The sequence below is a fragment of the Ischnura elegans genome, chromosome 9 (genome assembly GCF_921293095.1).
Source record: "Ischnura elegans chromosome 9, ioIscEleg1.1, whole genome shotgun sequence".
In the NCBI taxonomy this organism is placed as follows: Eukaryota; Metazoa; Arthropoda; class Insecta; order Odonata; family Coenagrionidae; genus Ischnura; species Ischnura elegans.
This window is the reverse complement of record NC_060254.1, coordinates 58053874-58076867: the sequence shown is the minus strand read 5'-3', so window position 1 is coordinate 58076867 and position 22994 is coordinate 58053874. Positions and strand designations below refer to the sequence as shown.

The 22994-nt window shown below is 40.0% G+C and overlaps 1 protein-coding gene across 2 annotated transcripts; it reads right to left on the bottom strand.

Annotated features, from left to right (window-relative positions):
* Positions 1-189: 189 nt before the first annotated feature.
* LOC124165478 lies at positions 190-22762 on the bottom strand. 2 transcript variants are annotated; one of them, XR_006866241.1, is made up of 9 exons: positions 22560-22762; positions 19929-20013; positions 16304-17618; positions 9104-9330; positions 5753-8634; positions 2811-3031; positions 2560-2726; positions 600-932; positions 411-497 (listed from the first exon to the last, which is right to left on the bottom strand). XR_006866241.1 is itself a non-coding variant. In XM_046542908.1 (8 exons), the coding sequence occupies exons 1-8, from the start codon at positions 22614-22616 to the stop codon at positions 343-345; spliced, it is 5109 nt and encodes a 1702-aa protein (XP_046398864.1). In that variant the 5' UTR covers positions 22617-22762; the 3' UTR covers positions 190-342. The 2 variants fall into 2 exon arrangements, 1 of the variants encoding a protein (XP_046398864.1); XM_046542908.1 differs by lacking the exon at positions 600-932 and having other exon boundaries at positions 190-497.
* Between the last annotated feature and the right edge of the window lie 232 nt (positions 22763-22994).

Sequence of the window (22994 nt, the reverse complement as noted above, 5' to 3'; positions counted from 1 at the left end):
AACACGACTACACTGGAAAGCTGTGAAGACAGCCTATCTATCTATGAGTCAGCAAAGGCATATTGCTGGTCATTCCACAATTTTCCATTGTATCAACCCTAAACAATGGTGGTCTGTGATGACGTATGGACTAAAAAAATTGCGATGGATGGACTTTTGGTTGGCATTTAGCGATAGGTACTTATATAATGTCAAAAAGACAGTTCTTTATTTCAAATGTTATAAAAATACAAAATTATAAAATGCTATAAAAACATGAACACTCAAACTTTATGGAAAGAAAAAGTTTAAAAAAGTTAAAAAAAACAAATAATTAACAAATGCAATACATTTCAATGATGCTTAACGCCAAGGCCTCCTGTTTGTATCACCAGCGCTCCTCGAACGCCTCTTTCTTTTCATTGTGTTTGTTTGCATATCTGACTTATTCTTTGATGCAGACCCTTTCGGAGGAACTGAAATTTTTCTCCCCATCGTGGTTCTTACTGAAATTGATTCTGCAAGAAAAGAAAGTCATATTAAATACAGTAAGACAAAATTCAATAATACATTTAAAGACAATGTACATTCTTAAATTAGGCACTAAGATTTCTCCTTACAATAAGATATCAAGCCAGATATTGAGTAACATTCACATCTCTTGGATGGTCACAATTCTGGAAGGATTCTTGGATGAAACACACAAATGGTCACATTCGAAGTTCAATGCATAGTAAGGGTACATATTCAAAATCCAACCACCAAATGAAAATGGACAGTCAAAAAGCATGACACCTCTTCCCGGTAAGCGGTATTTCCATGGGGGTGTCTTGGTGCCCATGCCAAGTATCTACGCATATGTGTCTTCAGCCATGCAAGCATACATTCAGCAAAAGCCAGTAGTGATTCTTTTCTTGATCATTTAAAATATGGACTCCTCTTAACTTGGGTTCCTGCAAGATAACACCATGAATGGGGATGTGCTAAGTAGACCAGAGCCTACCCATTCCTAATTCCCATTATAGACATTCATCATTTCTACAACACTGAGAACAGCTGGTGAAATAATTCAGTTCTGCTGTGTAAAAGGTCGTGAAATCCACATCAATTGCTATGGAAAAAAAATCCCCAGGCAAAGAGATTATTAAACTATCTAGGTCTCTTGATTCAATATCTAACACCCCCTACATCTTGCACCAAGTTCCTCGCCAAATTGCTTAAGGAATTAAAGAACCCAGATGGCATAGTAGTCACCTACACAGCCTCGAAAGCCTATGTCCCTGAGGTGATTTTAGCGATTTTGGACCCTCTCTAATCTCAAATGATATTGTTCAAAATCCATATTTTCAGTGTAGATACATTAATCTATGCTTCATTGCATTGGATTAATCAATAATAATTTGTTCAATTATTTTAAATTCAAGATTAGTTAAGGCTAGTATTAAAGATTATTAAGATCGTAGTCTACATTCACATTTCACGCTCTTTCTTGTGAAAATAAATTTATATACTTGCCAGGACCCCCCCTCGTTCCCACGTGAGATTAGGTGAGAATTGCCTTGCTCCCCTCCTAAATCCCTCAAGTGATTAATGGAGGCCCCCAAAGGTCTGTGGTTGAATTCTCAGTTCAGGGGACTTACAGTTGATGTATTTGCAGGAAGAGAGCTCATTAACACTAGGATGAATGGCCTACACATTTTTGCTAATTATGTATTTTAAAATTTGTTTTGTGTATGTACCCTGAACTTTCATTTGAAAAACATTGGAGCTTCCTGACTTTCACCCATGCAGAAACCACCTACAAGCCTCAGCAGCCTTTGTCATCAATCAGGCAAATTTATGGGCAACATCAGCTGCTGTTAAAACTGTTTGAATCCAGATCACAAAGAAAGAGACTACATATTTTGGGTACCATTGGCTAATGAGGCTGTGATGTCTTTCAGGGATGGTAAGTGGAACCTAGTCAATTTTTGCTGAGCACCTAATGCTACACCATGTAAATTATTGATGGAAATGGAGAATGTGAGAGGAGCATATAGGGTTATCTATCTCTAGGCACATCTCAGGTCTCCACATCCATGGCTTGTCTCCCTCCAATCTCCATTGACCAATGGATCTAGCCATCAAAGCCAACATTTGTCTGCACGCTCCGAGCTGCTTAAAACTGACAAACTAAGTGGACTGTCTTTGAAAGAGGTTGTCGCTATGTGCAAGAAAGAGGACTCCAGCTCTACCTTAAGTCAGTTCGGTGGCAAGAAAGAAGAATAACTGTGAGGGAGGAGAGGAAGTTAGCTCAATGGAACAAGACCTGTCAATAGATCATCTCCTAACAGAAGCCGCATCACTTCTTACCCACAAGATTTGTCTTGCCTCTCATCAGCAACAAGTCAAAGGTTAACCAACGGAATGTGTGACAATATGCTCACAAAGATAATATTTAAAAACTCAAATCAGAAATTATCAATTCTACACCCATTTGAAAAATCAAAAACAACCATTGACCAAGGACACACATATGCCATGGCTCATATCGATGTCAGTATTTGAATGCCCGATATCAAATAAACTTAAAATACTCACTTATGCCCTCAGAAATTGATTTGGTTCTATTTGTTGACCTCCTACCAACTGGTTCCCTTATTATTCTCCCGTTCACTCCTTTCTGTCCAGATGCTGCACAAACAGAGGAAAATTTCACTTGGTTAGCTTGCTCTTCAGTTCTTTTGGGTTTTAATACATTCTGAGGCCTGTAAAAACAAAAATCAATGCTAAAAAAACGACACACCATTAACACTGTTAAAAATCTTTTACATTTTCATATACCAACGTACTTATTATCTGGAGAGTACATGCTGATACGGCGTTGAAGGGTTTTCAAAGTAACAGCAGACAGCAATGCCGGGCGAGGAGTTATCTTGACTTCATCAATAATAGTTGTTGAAGAGCTTGCAGATGACATCAGACGTCGACGGTCTGCAGATATCAATGCCATCTGTTGTGCTGTTGTCATTTCAAAGAATATGCGATGGAAATCCTCACAACTAGCATTCAGCTGAAAATAAATAAATGCAAAGATATAAAACCTTATGATTGAACAGATTCTACCACTACTTAGTGGAATTGAGTACACAGCAACTTTGTAGCATTTCACACAACTTTTTTTACCATGGGGGAGTTTAAAGTATACCGGGACTAGCCGCGGTGATAACTTTTACGGGAGTCACCCGCAATGCACAATCGTGCGAAAGATCCACAGAGAAAAAATCATTCGCCTTGACCGGGATTCGAACGCGGATCCCCCGATTTCCGGTCGAGTGCTTTAACCAGTTAAGCTATCGAGGCGTCATTCTTCCCTGTGGATATTTTCCGGTAGTGTCCGGTTTGTCCGGTAGTGTCAGAAAATATCCACAGGGAAGAATGACGCCTCGATAGCTTAACTGGTTAAAGCACTCGACCGGAAATCGGGGGATCCGGGTTCGAATCCCAGTCAAGGCGAATGATTTTTTCTCTGTGGATCTTTCGCACGATTGTGCATTGCGGGTGACTCCCGTAAAAGTTATCACCGCGGCTAGTCCCGGTATACTTTAAACTAGTCTAGAGCGAACACCTCTTTGTGTTCTATGTCCGGGCCTGCTCTCCGGCTGTGGCGCTGTGCGCACGATTTGGACTGCTTGTGGCATCATATGCTCAGCAGTCCAGCAACACCATGGGGGACTAAAAGGTTGTGTTAAATATTATGTACGTATAAGTTTATCATTACTGACCATCAGTAAAACTTATGCCACAGCAAATACTCCCCATTTAGCACAAAAATTATGGTGCAAATTAAGTTTTACAATTTTGAACGCTGCACCACCTATTTCCAAGAAGCTTTCGTCAAACAAAGAAAAATCAAAAACTATTCCATATGGATAGTACATAACATAAAATTATACGACAAAACTGAAACTATTTGTCAAATACAAACTTATGGTATGAATAAGGTAATGAATATGGTATGACTAAGGTATGATTATAATGTGCACAGGAAGAAAAGCTGTTTCTGAAAAAAAAAAGTTAATACATCAATCAATGCGCTCTCCTTGGTATATGAACTCAGATGGACATCCGCATATTGTGGCAAGTGATTCATTAAATTGAATGATGTAATATTAGTCATTCATGCCAATGTCTTCTTTTGGACTGGTAATGAGACGCAATGACTGACAGTGACAAAATGGCCCTAAGTGGGAACATTTAAGAAGAGCAAATTTGGCAAGAAACAAAGACAGGAAAAGACTCCAAAAGCAACAACATACATAAAAAGGACATGCAAGAAGCAAGGTCTATGCTAATTTCTGACTTTCAACCTCCCTGACTTATCCCTGATTTTCAATCTGAATTTTATAATTTCCCCGATTTTACATCAATGGCAAAGCAGTTGTACATGGAGATTTTATGAAAAAATTCAGCTAGGTATACATGAGCATACCTAGTGAGGGGCAGAGGGAGGCAGCTGCCCCCCCCCCCTTCCTCCTAGGGGCAAAAATCGCAAAAGTCTTTAAGTAAAATCAGTACTAAAGAGAAACGAAAGTATTTAACAAATTTTCTTTAAATCCACGAAAAATGATATGTATTAGTTTAAGATATGTAAATAAAATAAAACTATTTTTTCAAGGAAATAATCTCATAAAATAATAAAGCACTCAGGCAATACCGAGTTGGCAGACCCCATTCTTCCCAGCCAGAACAGCAATGCCTACCCTGCCACTTTTTTTAAATTTTCAACTCCCCCATAAACAGCACGTAAAGGTCTTTACAACGGAGGATTAACAAAGGACGTCTCAAACACCCATGCCCTAGATAGGGATCATCTGCCTAGGAGGGATATGAACTCAGGACCTTCAGTTTGGCAGGCGAGGACTTTACCCCACTCACACCGAGGCCGACCACTTATATAAAGCAATGCTTCACATGTTCAACAATGATTTTGTGAGCCTCTTGAGTTCTTTTCCTGACATTTCCATGACTTTCAGTCTAATATTTTATTTCCTTAATACTTCTCTACCAGTATAGTACAGTACCAGTATTACAACTATTCGCCATTGCGGAACATACCTGGAGTGAAGTGGGCTACAACTTTTTAACTAACACAGCAAAAATTGTAGCGAAATAACTGATATACTATCTGTGGCCAATTTAGGAAGAAAGCAAAATAATCCAAGTGCCAAATAAAATAAACATGTAGAATGGATACACTCACAGCATGAGGATGACAGTTCATAAAGAGATAGACGTAACAGAACCAATTTTCTTCAGACCGAAAAATTGGTGCTAGAAATGCCCAATATGAGTCAACCAAAAACCCTAGCTCTACATTAATCCCAAAAATGCTGGTTGAAATAACATCAGAACTGTCTCATCAAAATGTGTTCCATTCAGAGAAACCCTGAAGCCATGGATGATGCCACCTTTTGGAAGTTCTCCACTTAGAAGCCAAGTTAAGAATCGTAGGTGGCTCTTTTCCTTTGGTGATGGGTTCACAGCTGTAATATCATTCTCGCTGAAATTATGGTGTGGCCATTACCAGCCATAAGCAAGGAACCACCAAAATGTATGTTCTACACATATACATATCATGCCAGGTGCACAGAATGTATATAAAATGGGAAAGTCAAGTTTACCCTCAAGTGTTGAGGAACATATAGCCATTTTTATGGAAGGTGACCACCCTTAAGAATATATTTGCTACAAGATTTAGAATAGAAGCTATGATATAAAAGAAGTTACATACCTCAGCTAAAATCTGGCCATGCAATGCTACATCATGCTGATTCACATTATCATCTTGTGAAATTTCCGAATGAAGTTTTAATGCAGCCAGGATCAAATCTCGAATTGTCATTTTTATTCTTTGCACTTTCTCAGTCTTCAACAGCCGTCGTGTTAGATAACCCTTAACTAATGCACTAAGTTTTTCAAATTTCAGCATAGACTGCTTCTCCCGCCCAGTTGATTTTCCAGTGAGGCACATTGAAGATGCTGTAGTGTATTGTCCTGAGCTGTGGCTATTGTTTAAGCTTCGATTTATTGCTGACGAAGGCTGAGACAGATCATGGGGGTAAGAAGTGCTGCTGCTACAGCTAGAAGATGACCTGATAGACAGGTGTAGTTCACTTGGACTAACTTCCTCCCCTTCACGACTCTCCCTCGCCACAGGACTGACAAGCGTAGAACTAGATCCCTCTTTCCCACACTGAGATTCAACCTCTTTCAATGGCAGTACACTTAGTTTGGCAGTTTCAAGCAGCTCAGCTGGAGTGGAACATGCAGGTAACTCTTGGCTCTGACAGCTAGATGCAGAGGCCAGTGGGGTTTGGACGAATACAGGCCCAGTAGACGGAGTTTGAGACCCAAGATATGCCTGGAGAACATCACTTTTTAACACAGGCAGCACGTCGCTCGGCACACCTCTTCTCTCATACTCCATTGCCATCCATAATTTACATGGTGTAGCGTTGGGTGCACAGTACAATTTGTCAGGGTTCCTCGTACCATCCCTCAATGGAGTCACAGGCTCATTAGTCAATGGAACACCAGGCAGTCTTTCTCTTTCAACTTTGGATTCAAATGGTTTTAATCGCAGCAGATCTTGCTCATACATTTGCCTGAATGATGATAAAGGCTGCTGAGGACCTGAGATGGCGGCTTCATGGTCACTGATGGTCACAGTGGTTGGAGTAGAGGACAATGTAACTACACCATAGATTTCTTCTGCATTTTCCTTGGCCTTGTCCATCCTAGTTGAAGGAGTCTGGTTGTTAGTATTAGCAGACTTACAACCAAGTTCCATTTCCAGGATTTCAGATAAGTCTAGAAGATCTTCCCGCACTGTAACATTAATAGATGGATTCACTGACTCCTTCACTACAAGCTTGTTTGGAGACGGGGTTGATAACTTATTGGCCTCTTGCAAGGGTGAGCTGACAACTTCATCCACACTGGCCCTGCTCTCTACCTCACTAGTTGCCGTGGCAGTAACAGTAACATTACCCACAGAATCCACAGACAGAGCAGTGACATCCCCTCGAATAGTGGAGGAGTAACTACTTTCCTCGGTTGAACAACAATGGCAGTTACTCATGGGTTTAAGGCACGCTTGGCATATACTGTTCTCAGCAGGAGCAAAGCCTTCTTTCAGTGACATTTTAATAAGTGTACTTTCTAGCTCATTGGCCACATCTTTTGAAGCCTTTTCCTCTAAAATATCACCAAATTTGAGTTTTTCCAACAAATCTTGATCAGAGGAGCAAGTACGATGAGGAAGTTGCTTAACAAAGTTCTCAGTACTCCTTGGAGTAGATTCCGTTACGTGAGGGAGGGTCCTTTCATGACTCAACTGTGGAGAGCTCATAGAGGGAGTCTTACTGTCTTTGCCATTGGCCACAGCATCCTCATCATGGTGGGACTTGGAGATGGATTTTGGAATTGGTGGAGTAGACAGAGAGTTGACAAGGTGAGCCACTCTCTCAACGAGGCACTTCTGCTGCAGCATGAAGCGCTCCCTCATTCTCTCAGCCTGAACCCTTTGATCCTCAAGAAGTCTAGCCATAGCCTTGTCTTGCTCTTCCACTAAACATGACAGCAGTTTTAAAGCAGTTTCTTTGACACCAACGGAACCAGCAGGAGAAGATGGCAGTGAGCTTAAAGTTTTTTCCACAGAGGGTGAAATTTTTGATGGAGTCCCTTCAACACTCAGAGAAACAGCAACAGATGATGGTACTGAGCATAAAGTTTTCTCCACGGAGACGGAGGGCGAAATTTTTAAAGCCGTTTCTTCAACACCAACAGAACCAGCAGGAGAAGATGGTAGTGAGCTTAATTTTTTTTCTAAGGAAGGTGAAATTAGCACTGGCTGAGATATTGTTTCACATGACTTCACAGATTCATCATTGCTGACAGATGAGTCAACCAATGGGCCCTCAACATTCTTCTCCAGAAAGTTATTACTTTCAGAGGTAGTGATGTAAGGGACTTCTTTAACAAGTGGAATTACTAGCTCTTCCAGATCAACCACTCCACTTTGGATGCCACAACTTGTTCCACTTTCCATACTTTGATCGGCACTCTTTTCATCGAAATGCCCACTTGATCCAGGAATGTGGTCTAGGCTCTCCCTTACCTGACAGTCTGCATGAACTTTTTCAGCATTACTTTGAGACAGTTCATCACATTTTTCCTCATCATGCGGGGCTGTAACTTCCTCGATCTCTGACACGTGACTAGAGTCTTCGACTGTGGTAGACTGCAATTCCACATCTGATTCCCCCCGGCATACAGTGGATTTGGTTGGCTCTGCTATGAAACAACTCCCAATGCCACCGTCTGAATCGGACTGCTCCTCCACCGAAGTCACCCACCCACTCCAGCCGAGAGACCAACGCCTCCTCTTCCTCCCTGGTACCGTAGTTTCAGCAGAGTCACTGTCAGCAAGTGCCTGGCCAGCATTAAAGAACACCTCCGGCACATTCGGGATGGCTGGAGATATGGGACTGGTCTGCACGCAGTACATAATTTTTTTTTGATGGGACTCCTTAAATTTCTCTGCATCTTCCTCTTGCAAGCTGGCTGACTTGGCCAATGGATGACCTTCAGTGGTGTCAAAACACACTGGTTCTGTAAAGACAAGTTTTAGAAAAATAAAACCATTAAATGGCCATGGCAAGGCAGTGACATTTTCACACAATTTTGATGCAAGAAATACTATGTACAAGTAAAATTCAAATGAAGTGAAGATGTAGATAAAACAACATTCATTTTAGTCCTTTTTCCCAGGAGTTATGAGGAAGTAACATTGCCAAAAAATTTGTAAATATTTAATTATTCAACATCTTCAAGTAGCTAAATATGTAAATAGTGAACAAAGATTTTACATACAAGGAGTAAACAATTTTTTTAAATGGAAAAGATGCTATTTTAAATTGACCACAGCTAATAGATCTAATAACTAATAAATATAATTCAAAAATTAAAATGAAGAAAGAGAAACATAGTGGGTTTGATTTCAATATTTAGGGAATTACCAATGGATACATCAAATGAAGATGGCAAGAACATCAAAGTGCATGAACATCAAACTACAAACCTTTCCCAAGTTGTGACACTGAACCCTCAGATGTAGATGCAACAGCAGGCTCAGTATTTTTTGCAACATTAGATCTTAAATTTATCACCACGGGTTTTCGAACTGAAGATGATGATGCCCCTTTCAACGACTTGCTCTTTCTTTGAGAACTGGAATCTGGCACGAAACTCTTTCCACTGGACACATTGGCCAAAGAGTTTGTGCGCCTGTTGGCTAAAGTATCTGACCTGAAAAGACAGGAAAAAGTAGAGGACTCAAGCTTTAGAAAAGAATTTAAATGAATGTGGCCATGTGACTGGCTAGTAGAGTGAAATAACTGCAGGTACTACGTTGGTCATCATTAGTTAGGAAAAGTTCTAAAGAATTATTCACACCGTCTGTCCAAGAAGTAAGTTGGATAATCCCGTGCCATTACAGCCATGTTCAAAGTTTTTATCAACAAATTAGGACTCCATGACTGGCACAAACACTGGCACTGGTGTTCCGACACAGATGGGGCCTATTTTGAAGAATTTAGTTGCTAGTATTGATATCATCAATAAATCTTTTTTCCTGCATTTATTCAGCTTACTTCTTGGACAGACCCTGTAATTACGTCTTGGCCCGTCCCAGATGATTGACCACTCCCATCCTTTCTGCCTATCCCTCCCTTTCTCCCTCCATCCAAGGTTTTGTTGGGAGGTGGAGTGTGTGGAATGGTTTGCTTATGTTTCGTTTGTGTTAAATGCAAGTGGCTGAGGTTTAGTTGACTGAGAATCATAAAAAGGAGTAACACAGTGTTCCTCTGAAATCCCTCCCAAGCATATGGTGATTCTCCCCCTGGCTCAACAGATATATAAGGCGTCGGACGTTCCTGAAAGGGAGCTCTGCTCAAAGCTTCTTTCTGTTCAGCTGATTGCCATTGCTGTGCATCAGAGAAAGGTAGTATTGAAAGGCAAAAATGCTAGCAGAGATTAGAGTGCGATCATCACGGACAGGACATCGAAACAATACCGACAGATGACTCCATTTGTAATTTTTTGTATCACTATTTTAGTCAGGGTAAATTAATTCTGTTAACTTTCATTTTCACTCTCACCAACTAACATGAGAGAGAGAGGTTCACTGCACGGCAATTTGATGAGACATTTTTTTGCTTGCACTGCTTGGCACGGCCAAGTCGGGGAGTGGGGGAAGCGGAGGCTAACCCCATCCCCGTTCACAATAGCTTCGCGGTCTTGTCGGAGGACAATTCCGGGGAGCTAGTTGGCGAGGTCGTGAAGCAACCCCCTGTCGCGAGGGATGCAGCTTCGAGAGGCAGCCGGGGAGGGAGGGCGGGGATCGTATTGTTAGGGAGTTCCAACGTCCGGCGGATTTTCCCCCAGTTGGAGAAGAGGGCAAGGAGAGACGGAGCGGACCAACGGGTCACCTCGTGGTGCATACCGGGAGGCCTTGTACCCCATACTACGGCGGCGGTAAAATCAGCGGTGAAGGACACGGGCTGTTCTAGACTGCGGGTGGTGGCCCATGTTGGCACTAATGATGCCTCCGAACGCAGAGCTGATGAGATTTTAAATTCCTTCAGGGATCTAAGCTCGGAAGTGGAACGCGTTCGGAGGGGCACTGGTGTCGATATGCGACTGTCCATCTGCAGCATTGTTCCACGGACGGACTGCGGCCCTCGAGTTTGGGACAGGATTTCCTGGATCAACAAGAGGCTGTGGGAACTCTGTGTGAGCATTGGAGCAGAGTTCGTGGATCTTCGGCCGGTGATTAGATCGTGCCGGGCTCCCCTCAATTCGTCTGGGGTGCATTACTCCAAAGAGGCGTCGGAACGGGTGGCTCGTAGGATTTTTGAGCACTGTAGGTATTTTTTAGACTAGAGGGTAGGTCATCTAGCGGGATTATCAATGATTTAATTAAACGTAGCCTCCGAGGAAATCCGCAATGCGAAAGATACGAGGAAGTAAACTTAAGAGCGGTAACGCCGGACAATAGCGTATTTATTCCCAAAAGGCGTGCTCCAGAGAATGAAAACATGTCAAATATTATGTGTACTGCCAATAAAATTCACCCGCTGAGTACACAAAAGCTTGGAAAAGAACCAGCCGAAACTCTAACTACAAAATATGACATTAACCTGGTTGTAGTTAATTGCCGTAGCGTAAAAAACAAGCGCGCCGGAATCGAGCATATTTTTCAGGACGCAGACGTGGTCATGGGGACAGAGAGCTGGCTTACGGAAGATATAAGCGACAGCGAAGTTTTTCCTCCAGAATATAAAATTTACAGATGCGATCGACGCAATAGAACAGGTGGCGGAGTTTTTATAGCAGTTAAATCACATTTGCACAGCGCCGCCCACGAAATAATTGACAACGAAATTGAAAGCGTGTGGTGTACAATTAAACAACGAAACAAAAGGAGTATTCATGTTTGCTCTTTTTATAGACCGCCGAACTCCGAAGTCGATATTATGTACCTTCTAGAAAATCAAATATCTGCATTTACTCAGAGAGACAGTAATAGTGTAATAGTAATCGGGGGTGATTTTAATCTTCCATCCATAAACTGGGATACTTACACCGTAAAAACGAATTCAAGGAATAGAGAAATCAGCGAGGTATTACTCAACGTTCTTGCAAATCACTCTCTAGCCCAAGTAGTTGACAAACCTACGAGAGGAAATAAGATATTAGACCTTTTAGCAGTAAGCCATCCTAAGTTGATAAAACAACTCGATATTATTGACGGTATAAGCGATCACAGAGTAATCTTTGCAACGTTAAATATTGATGTAGTGGCAGCCGTAAAACCTAAACGCAAAATTTACTTATTTGATAAATGCAACTTCACTAAATTTGGCGAGATGCTTAATGACTACTACAAAAAATTCGTAGTTACATCAAAGGACCAAAACACAGATGCGACATGGAAACACTTCCTAGAAATTCTGCGCCAAGGAATCAACGAACATATTCCGCAAAAACTGAAATGTGATAATAAAGAACCTCGCTGGTACAATAACGATGTCAGAAGGGAACTTAGGAAACAGAGAAAACTTTACCACTTGTACAGAAAATCCATCACGTCACGTAATAAATCGAAGGAACTTGAAGCTAAAGAAAGTTACGCTGCACAACGCTCAATGACCAAGAAATCAATGCGAACGGCAATGCGAAAGTTTAAGAAAAAAGTACTCGGTGAATTACTCGAAGAAAATCCGAAATCCTTTTGGTCGTACGCGAGAGAGCTTCAGGGAAAACATTCAACCGTAGATTCTTTATTTGATAAAGATGGTAAACTTGTCACCGAAAATATTGACAAAGCTAATACTTTAAATTCCCACTTCGAAAGTGTATACACTATTGACGATACTCAGTTCAATTTAGACATCCCATATACTGAGGAATCGATGGAAGAAATATCTATACAACGTGATGGGATAACTAAACAACTACAATCGATTAAGAATAGTAAATCTCCGGGTCCGGAGGGAATACCCGCGCGTGTCCTCAAAGAGTTAGCTCCGCAGATCGCACCTTATTTAGAGATCATATTCAAGAAGTCACTCTCCGAAGGGAAATTACCGCCCGACTGGAAAACTGCAAGCGTTACACCCATTTTCAAAAAGGGAAACAGACATGACCCAGGCAACTACCGTCCGATTTCATTAACATCGATTATAGGCAAGATACTTGAGCATATCGTCGTTAGCAATATCATGACTTTCTTGGACAGACGTAACTTCCTCCATGACTGTCAGCACGGATTCCGAAAAGGTAGATCATGCGAAACACAGCTCGCGCTCTTTCTTCACGACGTTATTGGCAACAGGAATCAAAGTAGCTGACATCTGGTGGCCAATTTCAGAAATGAGACATGGAGGATCGGCCGGTTTGTTTACTAATGCTACAGCCTAGCGGTGTGCGAAACGGATGTGTTTTCAGCAATTTTGTGAAGCGAATACTGATGTATATGGTAAATCTGAGTTGTGAATAATGGATGAAGTAATTTTCTCCACATCTGACGTTTTGGAGTTCAATAGAGACATCAAGAGGTCCCTCGTTGAGGGCTATGAGGTGGAATGCTGTAACCTGTCATGGTTGAAGCACTGTTGGAGTATTTGGTTCTTGCAATGGGATTTAGCATACAAACAAGCGTTATTAATGGCATGTCACACGAGATACAAGCTTTTCAGAAGAAAATTGGCGCTTCTTTTTCCGTTTTCGTGTGTATTGTTTGACGATTTTATCCACCATCATTACAAGAGATATATCATTATTAAAATCATCAAACAATATGATAGGCATCTACTCACATAATCCATCCGTCCTCAATAATCTATTCTTCTTAAGGGAATTCGACGTCGGTGTGGTCGTGAGTGGAATTCCCCTTGCATTGGCGTTTTGACTGCTATGTGGAGTCACTGATCGACTCTCACCGGCTAGCGAAGATCGATGGGGAAGTGGCGAGACGGGTCGCGCGAGGGTCTCCGTGCCTCGGCCCCGGAATTTTGGCCATTTGGGCAAAGCGACTCGAGAAATCCTTTAACCCAACGAAGCACGCAGGCCTTAGAAACGTCGGGGTTTCGCACCGCATCGTATTCGGAAGAGCAGGGCCTAGTTATTGAATGAGAAAGAGACAGATGTTTTAAGGGCCGACCCGGTTTTGACGGGCCCCCGGGCGGAAGATGTCGCGGCGATCGTGGGGGGGATCGCCTGGGAAAAGTTTGTGCGACTTTGGGAGAAATTACTTGTCTCAAGCAGACTTAGTCCCGGCAATTGGTGGGTAGTCGGCCGGGAATATTCATATAATTCTCAGTTGTCGCGATTCGAATCATTTCCCCAACCTTAACTTTCCTGGCTTATTGGATATCTGAAAATTCATTGATAGTTATTGCAAGTTTGTTCAACCTTCTTTCCGTCTGCATCTCATCCTCTGACACCTCCATACTTACGCGAACAATTTTTAAGTAGGCATTAAATGATACAATGAAGGTGTCATGCCTTCATATGTTTCTCTATGGCCCATTCTTGTTTTTTTCTTAAATAAAACTAGCATGCTAGCTCACTCTTGCCCATTCTCATGACGTGCTCCCACTTCTTTCCCAAATTAGGGGTGTTGCGGAATCTATGTAGAGAGATAGCTTTTGTCTCACACTGGTCGGTGCAATCATAAACACCGCACATTTTGTTGCTCATGAACTTTTCCTTCTAAGTTTTTCATCATAATGCCATTGATATTCGGCTAAACGGTATAGTGCTGGCCGGCTAACGTTTCACACGAACAAGCGTACTAATGCATCCGATCCTCCATATTCGGCCATGACACCTAATTTAGTGCTGTCACCTGGATTCCCTTCCAGATGCAATTGTCAATAAGAACAATGACGCTTTCAATAAGAACATAAAACTCGGGTATTCGCAGGTTATCGTTCCACACAGACAAACGTACTAAAGTGGGCGATCCTCCCTATTCGGCCATGACACCTAACTTAGTGCTGCCACCTGGATTTCCTTCCATTTGCCAATAAAATCTGGTGAATCGAAAAGACAAGTTGACGCACTATTTCTAGATTTTAAGAAAGCTTTCGACACTGTACCTCACAACAAACTTTTATACAAATTACAGTCATGCGGATTAAACGAAACAGTTTTAAACTGGATACGCGACTTTCTCAGAGATCGTAAACAAAAAGTTGTTCTTGACGGACTTAGCTCCGATGTTGTAAACGTTACATCAGGTGTTCCACAAGGAAGCGTAATCGGCCCCCTGTTGTTCATTATATACATTAATGATCTCTGCTCTCGCATTAGAAGTAAAATACGTTTATTTGCTGACGACGCTGTCATCTATCGCGAAATTAGTGATCACTCTGACTATGAAATTCTATCATCTGACTTAAACAACGTTCATTTGTGGAGCCAAGAGTGGGGACTCAAACTCAATCTGAGCAAATGCATGGCGGTACATTTCTTGCGGAATTCGTCCAACTCTAACCATGTTTATGCAGTGGATGGCATTAATGTAAAGGCAACAGACGAAGTGAAGTACCTGGGAGTTACGATAACCTCGAACCTCACGTGGGGAACACATATAAAGAATATTTGCGGCACAGCACTGAAGAAATTAGGTTTCGTCAAACGTATTGTGGGAAGATTTTCGGATGAGAAAGTAAAGGAAAGGTGCTATTTCGCTCTCGTCCGACCGCACCTTGAATATGCAGCGAGCATATGGGATCCGGTGCAGAAAGACTTAATCCGCGAACTGAATAAAATTCAAAGGAAGGCTGCGCGTTTCGTCAAAAACTGCTACGGGCGTACAGACAGTGTTACCCAGATGTTAAGCGAATTAGGCTGGGAGCCGTTGGAGACTCGGAGGCTGCGCGCTAGGCTTAGATTGCTTGAACAATTGAGAATGGATATCTTTAAGAGCGACACAGAGAACATAATATTAGAGCCACACTATATTTCCAGGTCCGATAGAAGTGATAAATTAAGAGAGATGTTTTGCCGAACGGATAGATACGCGAAATCGTTTTTCCTCCGAACCATAAAGGACTTTAATAAACGCTAGTCCCAACTTCGTTTGAGCACTTTATTTTATTTTATTTTTTGCTGTAAACGGCTGGTGTCCTAACACCCCCTGCCACACGCCTTTTAGGCGGCTTGCGGGGTATTATGTAGATGTAGATGTATGGTAAGGTCGTAGAACCAGACCCATTACATCCCAATTAGGAGTTTTATCTCAATTATAATACTATAGAACCCCCCTTTTCAATGGATTTGACTTTAGATGAATTGGGAATACGATCTAAGCAGAAATTTCATAAGGTTTTTTATTAATTTTAAATTCTGCTGATTTTTGTTTCCACTCACACAATATGTCATCAATTATGCAATTCTAAGCCTCATTTGACTTTTTTTCATGTTTGTGGCCTTTTCAACGGCTGTAATTTAAGTAAACCCTCATAATCTATCAATGGTTATAAGATTAGCGAATGATAGATATTTGAGCATTGCAGCATATACACACACTGATGTTCTTGAAATTGATTCCTTGTCTGATTCAACACAAAGACACAACATACTTTACAATCAATCCTCTGGAGTGCATTCATATCGTAAAGAAACAGGTCTTCCATAATAGGGTGGTTAATGGCATGGAAGTTTTCGTCTACTTCATGAGTAAGTATACACCTACCTCATAAATTCTTACCTATTTTTCACAGCTCCACTCACAGACGTTCTCAGGTTAGAGGTAGATAAAGAGGGTCGCATTCCTCTAAAAGATGTCTTCCCCACTTTCTTCGGTACTTTAAAGACTTCAATGCTGTTCTTCCTAATCAGTTTTTTCCTCTCCTCAGCTTTCCTTGCGGCATCGGCAGCAAGTCTTTCAAAGACAGTGTTTCTTCGATTGCCATCTTTCACTGGTTCTTTATTCTTCTCCTTCAAAGTTTCCCCTTCACCCTGGCAAGCACTTTTAGTTTTTTCACTCCTGACACCACTTGCAGCAACCTTATCCTTTGTACTGAGAGAGGATTTATCTGAGGAAACAAATGCCTTCTGATCGGCATTTTTATCCTTGCAACACACAAAAGTTTTGTTCTTCTCACCGACTGAGACGGTGTTGTCCAATGGTAATGCATCGACTGTGAACTGCTCAATTTTAGCTATTAGCAATGGACTGGGAGTCTCTGTGGTAAAGGAATCCGTTCTAATTAGCCGAGTAGGCCGGCCCTCTGATTCAGGAGTAACTTGGTTGTCATCAGCAGTGTTATTTTCACATGAATTACTTTCTGAAGGCGATAACATTGCACCATTCGAATAATGATCAGCTGATGCCACAATGCTGACCTTTTCACCATCATTAGTTGTCAAATCAACTTCCAAAATTTTCATAGCATCTACCATTGTACCTGAAGTTTCGGTAGAAGAGACTAACCCACTCCCTTTGTCCTGATCGGATGTATATCCTACAGCTAACTCAGAATCCAAAACATGTGTCGTATGAGAAGTATCAACGGCCTCCTCTGTCTCCTGGCTGTAAACACCAGAAGTTGAGGAGGCAGCATGATCAATAATTGGTTCAACGGCAGGAAATCCCATCCCAGAGTCCTCCCTAATGTCACACTTACACTGCGTAAAATCACTCTCTTCACTTGGGGCAGTTTTATAGGCAGGAGCACACTCGGAGATAAACTCTGCTTCAGATGAGCATATGTCATCTTCAAGGGATGAATTTAAATAGGGGTGAAGGTCAGTGCTCTCTGTAAAAGCTACACTGTGACCTTCCTCCATATTATCTTCACCAAAGACAGTGTCAGTTACTCCCTGTAAATTCTTCTCAACACTCTTTTGTAGGAACTGAGGGATGATGTCCTTTGAAGAGTCTTTTCCTGACAGGAAAGACTTTACGTTGTAAGTAACGTCCATAGAATTTATGTTTCGAGATTCATTAGCTGAGAATCTGTTGTTTTCTTTGTCCCCCTCTTCGTCAAGATGATCCAAAACACCATCACATTTTCTTTCTCCTATAAAAAAAAAATTAAAACTTTTTTAAAATCAGTGAAAATTGTAAGTAGGATGTTAGTAAAATTATCTGCATAATATTAATGCCATTGAGGATTGGATATAAGATGTTGACTTTTTCAAAAACCCTCATTTAAGCCTGTATGTAGCTTATTATGAAAAATACCTCCCACCTCAGGGCTAGTATCTATTGAGTCCACTTATCAGGGCACTATAATTGTTGTTGGAGTAATAATTGGATGATAAATCTGCTGAAATTTTGATTGAAGTAGTAATTATACGATTTTCAACTTCATTTATTTTTGCATAAGGCACAGTCATGCTTTGTGATGTGCTAATTAGCCTAGGGTTCAACTCTCAAGGGATAAGGTTGTCAAAGAGGGAGCAATAGAAACAGTGGTAGGGAGTTGAAAGAATCAGCATTTAATATTAGTTACTGGACTCTACTAGGAGATGGGGCACGGAAGAAAATGGGGACTTGAGGCTGGCAGGCACAAGTGAAGAGGAGTACAGAAGGACAGTTAATTACTTGCTCTTCTTCAATGGGTGATGAGGGGTGGTGGGAAATATAGGCTTCACAGACCATGCTAGTCCCCCAGACAGCTTTGAGGGTGTCACACATAGGCAGATTTAGGACCCTTAAAAAATACACAAGATTTTTAATAAGGTTATCATTACATTCGTTATATTTTGTGTATTACGGAGCTTCAATCATTTAATTTCATATTAATAACTTTAATATCAAAATAAAGAGAATATTATCAACAGTAATTGTTGTACATATGTTGTTTTTAATCTCAAATATGAGAAGGCCTGTCAGACCCCCCAGAAAAAAATCCTGGATCTGCCCCTGGTGTCACCAGAGGTGGAATTGAGGCCAAAAGTGATCCCCTAAGGTTGGCAAAGCAGTTATTTAAAGTCAAATTTTGTGACCTATACATATGACACTTAAGAGGGGGAAAGCGAGGGTGCGGGTGGGTTGGAGGAGCAGGAGTGTGAGGTGGCATGCCTTCTTTCCTTAGAACTATCCACACAATGGTACAGGAGAAAGGAGTGCTAAGGTCCAAGAAGCATGTCCAAATTCCCAGAATTGCTCCTTGGATGCATGTACAGACAGGAGGGCAGAAGGTTCCAAGGGGGGTCAGACCGGCATTTAAAGTGGCATCCTGCATCTTTTTAGTCTAGTGTCAAAATACAGTCAGTATTTCTAGGGGCAAAATACCAGTTACTTCAGCAGCAGATAAAAGCCCTCCAACAACAACAGCAGGTAGCAAATTACTAAATAATTCCATGCAAATTCAAGTGGGCCTAATAATTTTGGCTGATCATTAGTGCTGAATATAAACACAGCCCAAGTGACAGCTTCTGCATTGGACTCCTCTTAATTAGCTGCCATTTCAAAAGACCATAATGAAACAAAAACTAGCTTGCATATTCAATATCCATAAACCTTTTTGCTATACGACACAGGTAGTGGAAATAAGCTACATTCATTAAACTTATGAATACAAACTTATAAATGAAAATAACATTTCTTGCTTCAACTACAAAGTAACCATTTAAAAGATAAAAGGCCCACATTAAATAAAAATTAGAGCTAATCTTATAATTTTGTTTCTAAGTACATATTTATGAGCACCAAATATATAAGAAAGTGGTACTAATTGCAATGATTGGTACTTTAGCTAGTGCCACGTACCTCTCAATTATAAATCTACTTATTTTTTAGATTTTTAAAATAAATACCAAATAGTTCTGCTGAATTTTGAACCAGCTCATTGTACTCCACAGAGGCATTCAAGCATATCATTTGTGCTTCAACATCAATGTTATTGGTTTCTGTGGAGCCATTTGCTTTCTGGCAATAAAAATTTTAACTCCAAGAAATGAATGTAAAACAAAGAATAAATACAATTAATGATCACTGCTCACCCATATACATTGAGTAAGTGAAACATTATGTTTTCAAGGTATGTACATCCCATAAAATAGTATACTTTTCCTTTAAAGCTTGTTAATTTATTTTTTCCAAAATATAATGTACCAAATATATAAAAATCTTTTATATACAAGAAATAATAAATAAGTACTTTCATCCAATTTGCATTTTCTGGTAGAATACAATAATTATGTGCAAGCTACCATATCAATCTGAATGAACTACAACAGACCTGATGATAACAATGAGTAAAATTTTAACGAATACATAACTCAAAAAAATTATACTTCTAGTCCATCAGACAAAAATATTTCTAATTATATTCCAATAGCTACCAATTTTTTCAAGAAACAAAGATACGCTGCTTCCTAACCTTTTTTACTCTCCTTCAGCCTCTTCTCAATTTCAATCGCTTTCTTCTTGTACTCCTGCATCTCCTTCCGTCTATCCGCCGTCATCTGAAATGTAAAACATTCGCCTTCATCCAAAGTTGTTGACACAAACAATTCACTAGCAATATGTGAGAAATGTTGACAGGATTTTGTTTCGATAGCCAATAATTAAAGACTTCAATTTTTAACCCACTTGGAAAAACACTTCAGGAGACATATAACCCTTTTACTGCCACCGGGCCGATATATCGGCCCTTGCTGGTCGAGTGAAAACTGCCAGGGGCCGATTTACCCGCCCGACATATTTGACTTTTTTTCCGTGATTGTGGCCTTTTCAACAGCTGTAATTTAAGTAAACCCTCATAATCTATCAATGGTTATAAGATATACATATATCTTAAGTATTGGGAAAAAATCCAGATGTATTGAATAAAATTCAGTATCTGAAAAATTTTAAAATCTGAAATGTTGCAAATTCCGGAAAATAGCCTTGGCAGTCTTCGCACATCCCATCTGAAATGGGCTGACAGCAAAAAGGATAAGGAACAGCAAATGAACTGATTACTAATTTGCACTCGCCTTAAGTATAAAGAGAGCATATGGGATCCAGTGCAGTCAGAGTTAATCCGTGAACTTAATAAAATACAAAGGAAAGCTGCAGAAAGTGGGCTAGGAGCCACCAGAGACTCGGAGGCTGGGCACCAAGCTCAGTATGCTTGAGCAAATCAGAATGGATATCTTTAAGAACGACACAGAGAACATCACATTAGGATCCCACTACATTCCCAGGTCTGAAAGAAATGATAAATTAAGAGAGATATTTTGCCTAACGGATAGGTATGGGAATTTGTTTTTTCCCCGCAAAACAAAATACTTTAATAAATGCTAGACATAATTTCATTAAAGCATTTCCTTTTCATGTTTAAATGGCTGGTGTCCTCACTGCTCCCCGCCACTTGCTTATTGAGATGGCTAGAAGGGTAGTGTCACAGAGTACTCCACGGTAGTATGTTGATATAGATGAATTACATGGTGAAAAAACAACAGGTCTACTAAATTCTCCAAGAATTGGGGATTTGATGTGCATACCATGCAAGACCTACATTCCCTTCAAAATTCAAGCACCTTTACAAAAATGCCGGATAGATAAGTTCCATCACTTGAATATCAGACTCAAAGAGCAAAAATACTAACTATGTTGATACAACTCATTCCAGATGTATTTTTTCTTCTTAGATCATGTGCAAGCAAGCATAATTATGTACTTTAAAATGATGTAGATGTGAAAAAAGATATTTTTCAAACCAAAAATCATATAGTCTCATCTGTCACCCACGAATTGAATACGAGATGAATAAATTCTCATTTACTTAGGTATGAATTAATTTTTAACAAGAAACTATGTATTTCGAAATAATTTGTATCAGATGATTATGTACAGCACAATTTATTTTCTCCTCTATGGTCACAATTTTAAGTATTTTTCTGTGAAACCCAATAAAAGATACATTGCATATAGTTACAGGGGTTAAATATTTATAAGCTATGTACAAAACTAATATATAATAAGATTTAATAAACTAATGTCATTGTCTAAGGAAAATAGTCAGCTAAGTATTTATTTTAATAAAGAAACAATTTGCCACATTGTATCAGAAGTAAAAAGCTTCACTGACTCAAGAGAGATTGCATTTAGCTTGAAGAATTTTAAGATATAAAGGCAGAGAATATTCAGAAAGAGAAAATGTCTAAAGTTACTCCTAATGGATCACTGAGACCTCACATATTAATTTAAAAGGAGCATGTGATTTAATTATACCATAGAAAATGTGGAAACAGTTTTATGAATTACATGAAAGCCTCTAGTTTGAACAAAAAATAAATACCTAATAAAGAGAGAGTAGGTCTTTTGATTACCCTGAAAGGAGATGATAAGATTGAAATTTTAAACACATTTTACAATAAAGGAGAAGAAAAAGCTATCTTACTGTTTGCCCAAGACTACCGAACTGCAAAAGTTTCGCAAGAAAATTCTAAAAATTTTCAGCAAGCTTGGATCAAAAGTACCAGCAGGCATAAAAGATGAATTAAACAAAAAATAGGTAGTTCAAAATATTTTCCATGATCAGCAAAACAATTACCACATCTCTACATAGGTAATAAATTTCTCATTATAAATGGTAAAATTTAGAAACCAGCCAGACCATCTGCTAAACGTGAGACTCCTAGATCAATCATTTTTAACTGCTTAACGAACGACAGCAACTATTGATCTTGAAGACAAGATAAATTAATCTTGTTCGTTGTAATAACAAGTCTCCTAGTCTAGTCTTAACACGAAAGCAATTGAAAAGAAAAAGGGAAGTTTAAGATCTGAAATGGGAGTTCCAATTTTAAAATCATAATTTGTTGCAGCAGTTAAGGGGCTCTAGTTGAATAAAGGATCAGGATTTGACGATATTCGGAAAGAACCAAAAAATACACTAGGGTCTTAACACTTAATCCTCAAGAACATTTTTAAAATGACACCCATCAGCGCCGATTTTTATGAAAATTTTTTCAAGTGCTACAATGATAGTTTATATAGCTCGCAATCTAGAAATTATACTTACGGCAGGTGGTAGAATAGGTCTCCCATTAATTTTAAAGACCGATACGAATTCAGCCATGGTGACTCATTAATCCCGAACGAGAAGCAGAAACGCAAAAACTGTCAAGACTGCTTAAAAAACACGAAATCAACACCAACAACTCAACAGCAGGTACCAAACGGTTTTCCCCCAGCCCGCGAGAAACAAACTTTTAAATTCTGCACCACGATTGGTCACGGCAAATTGTGGCATGTGCATGGCATGGCTATCATAAATGGAAATTTAACATGTCCTATAAAATATATTTTCCGAAAATAATCAAAAATGAAACAAATCAATTCCAAGAAAGCAAAAATTGGAACAAAATATATTTTTTTCTAAAACGGAGTTGAATAGCTGAGTTGTCAAATTGCATTTCACCATCTTCTGCTTATATTTTTTTACCGCCCTCCCCCT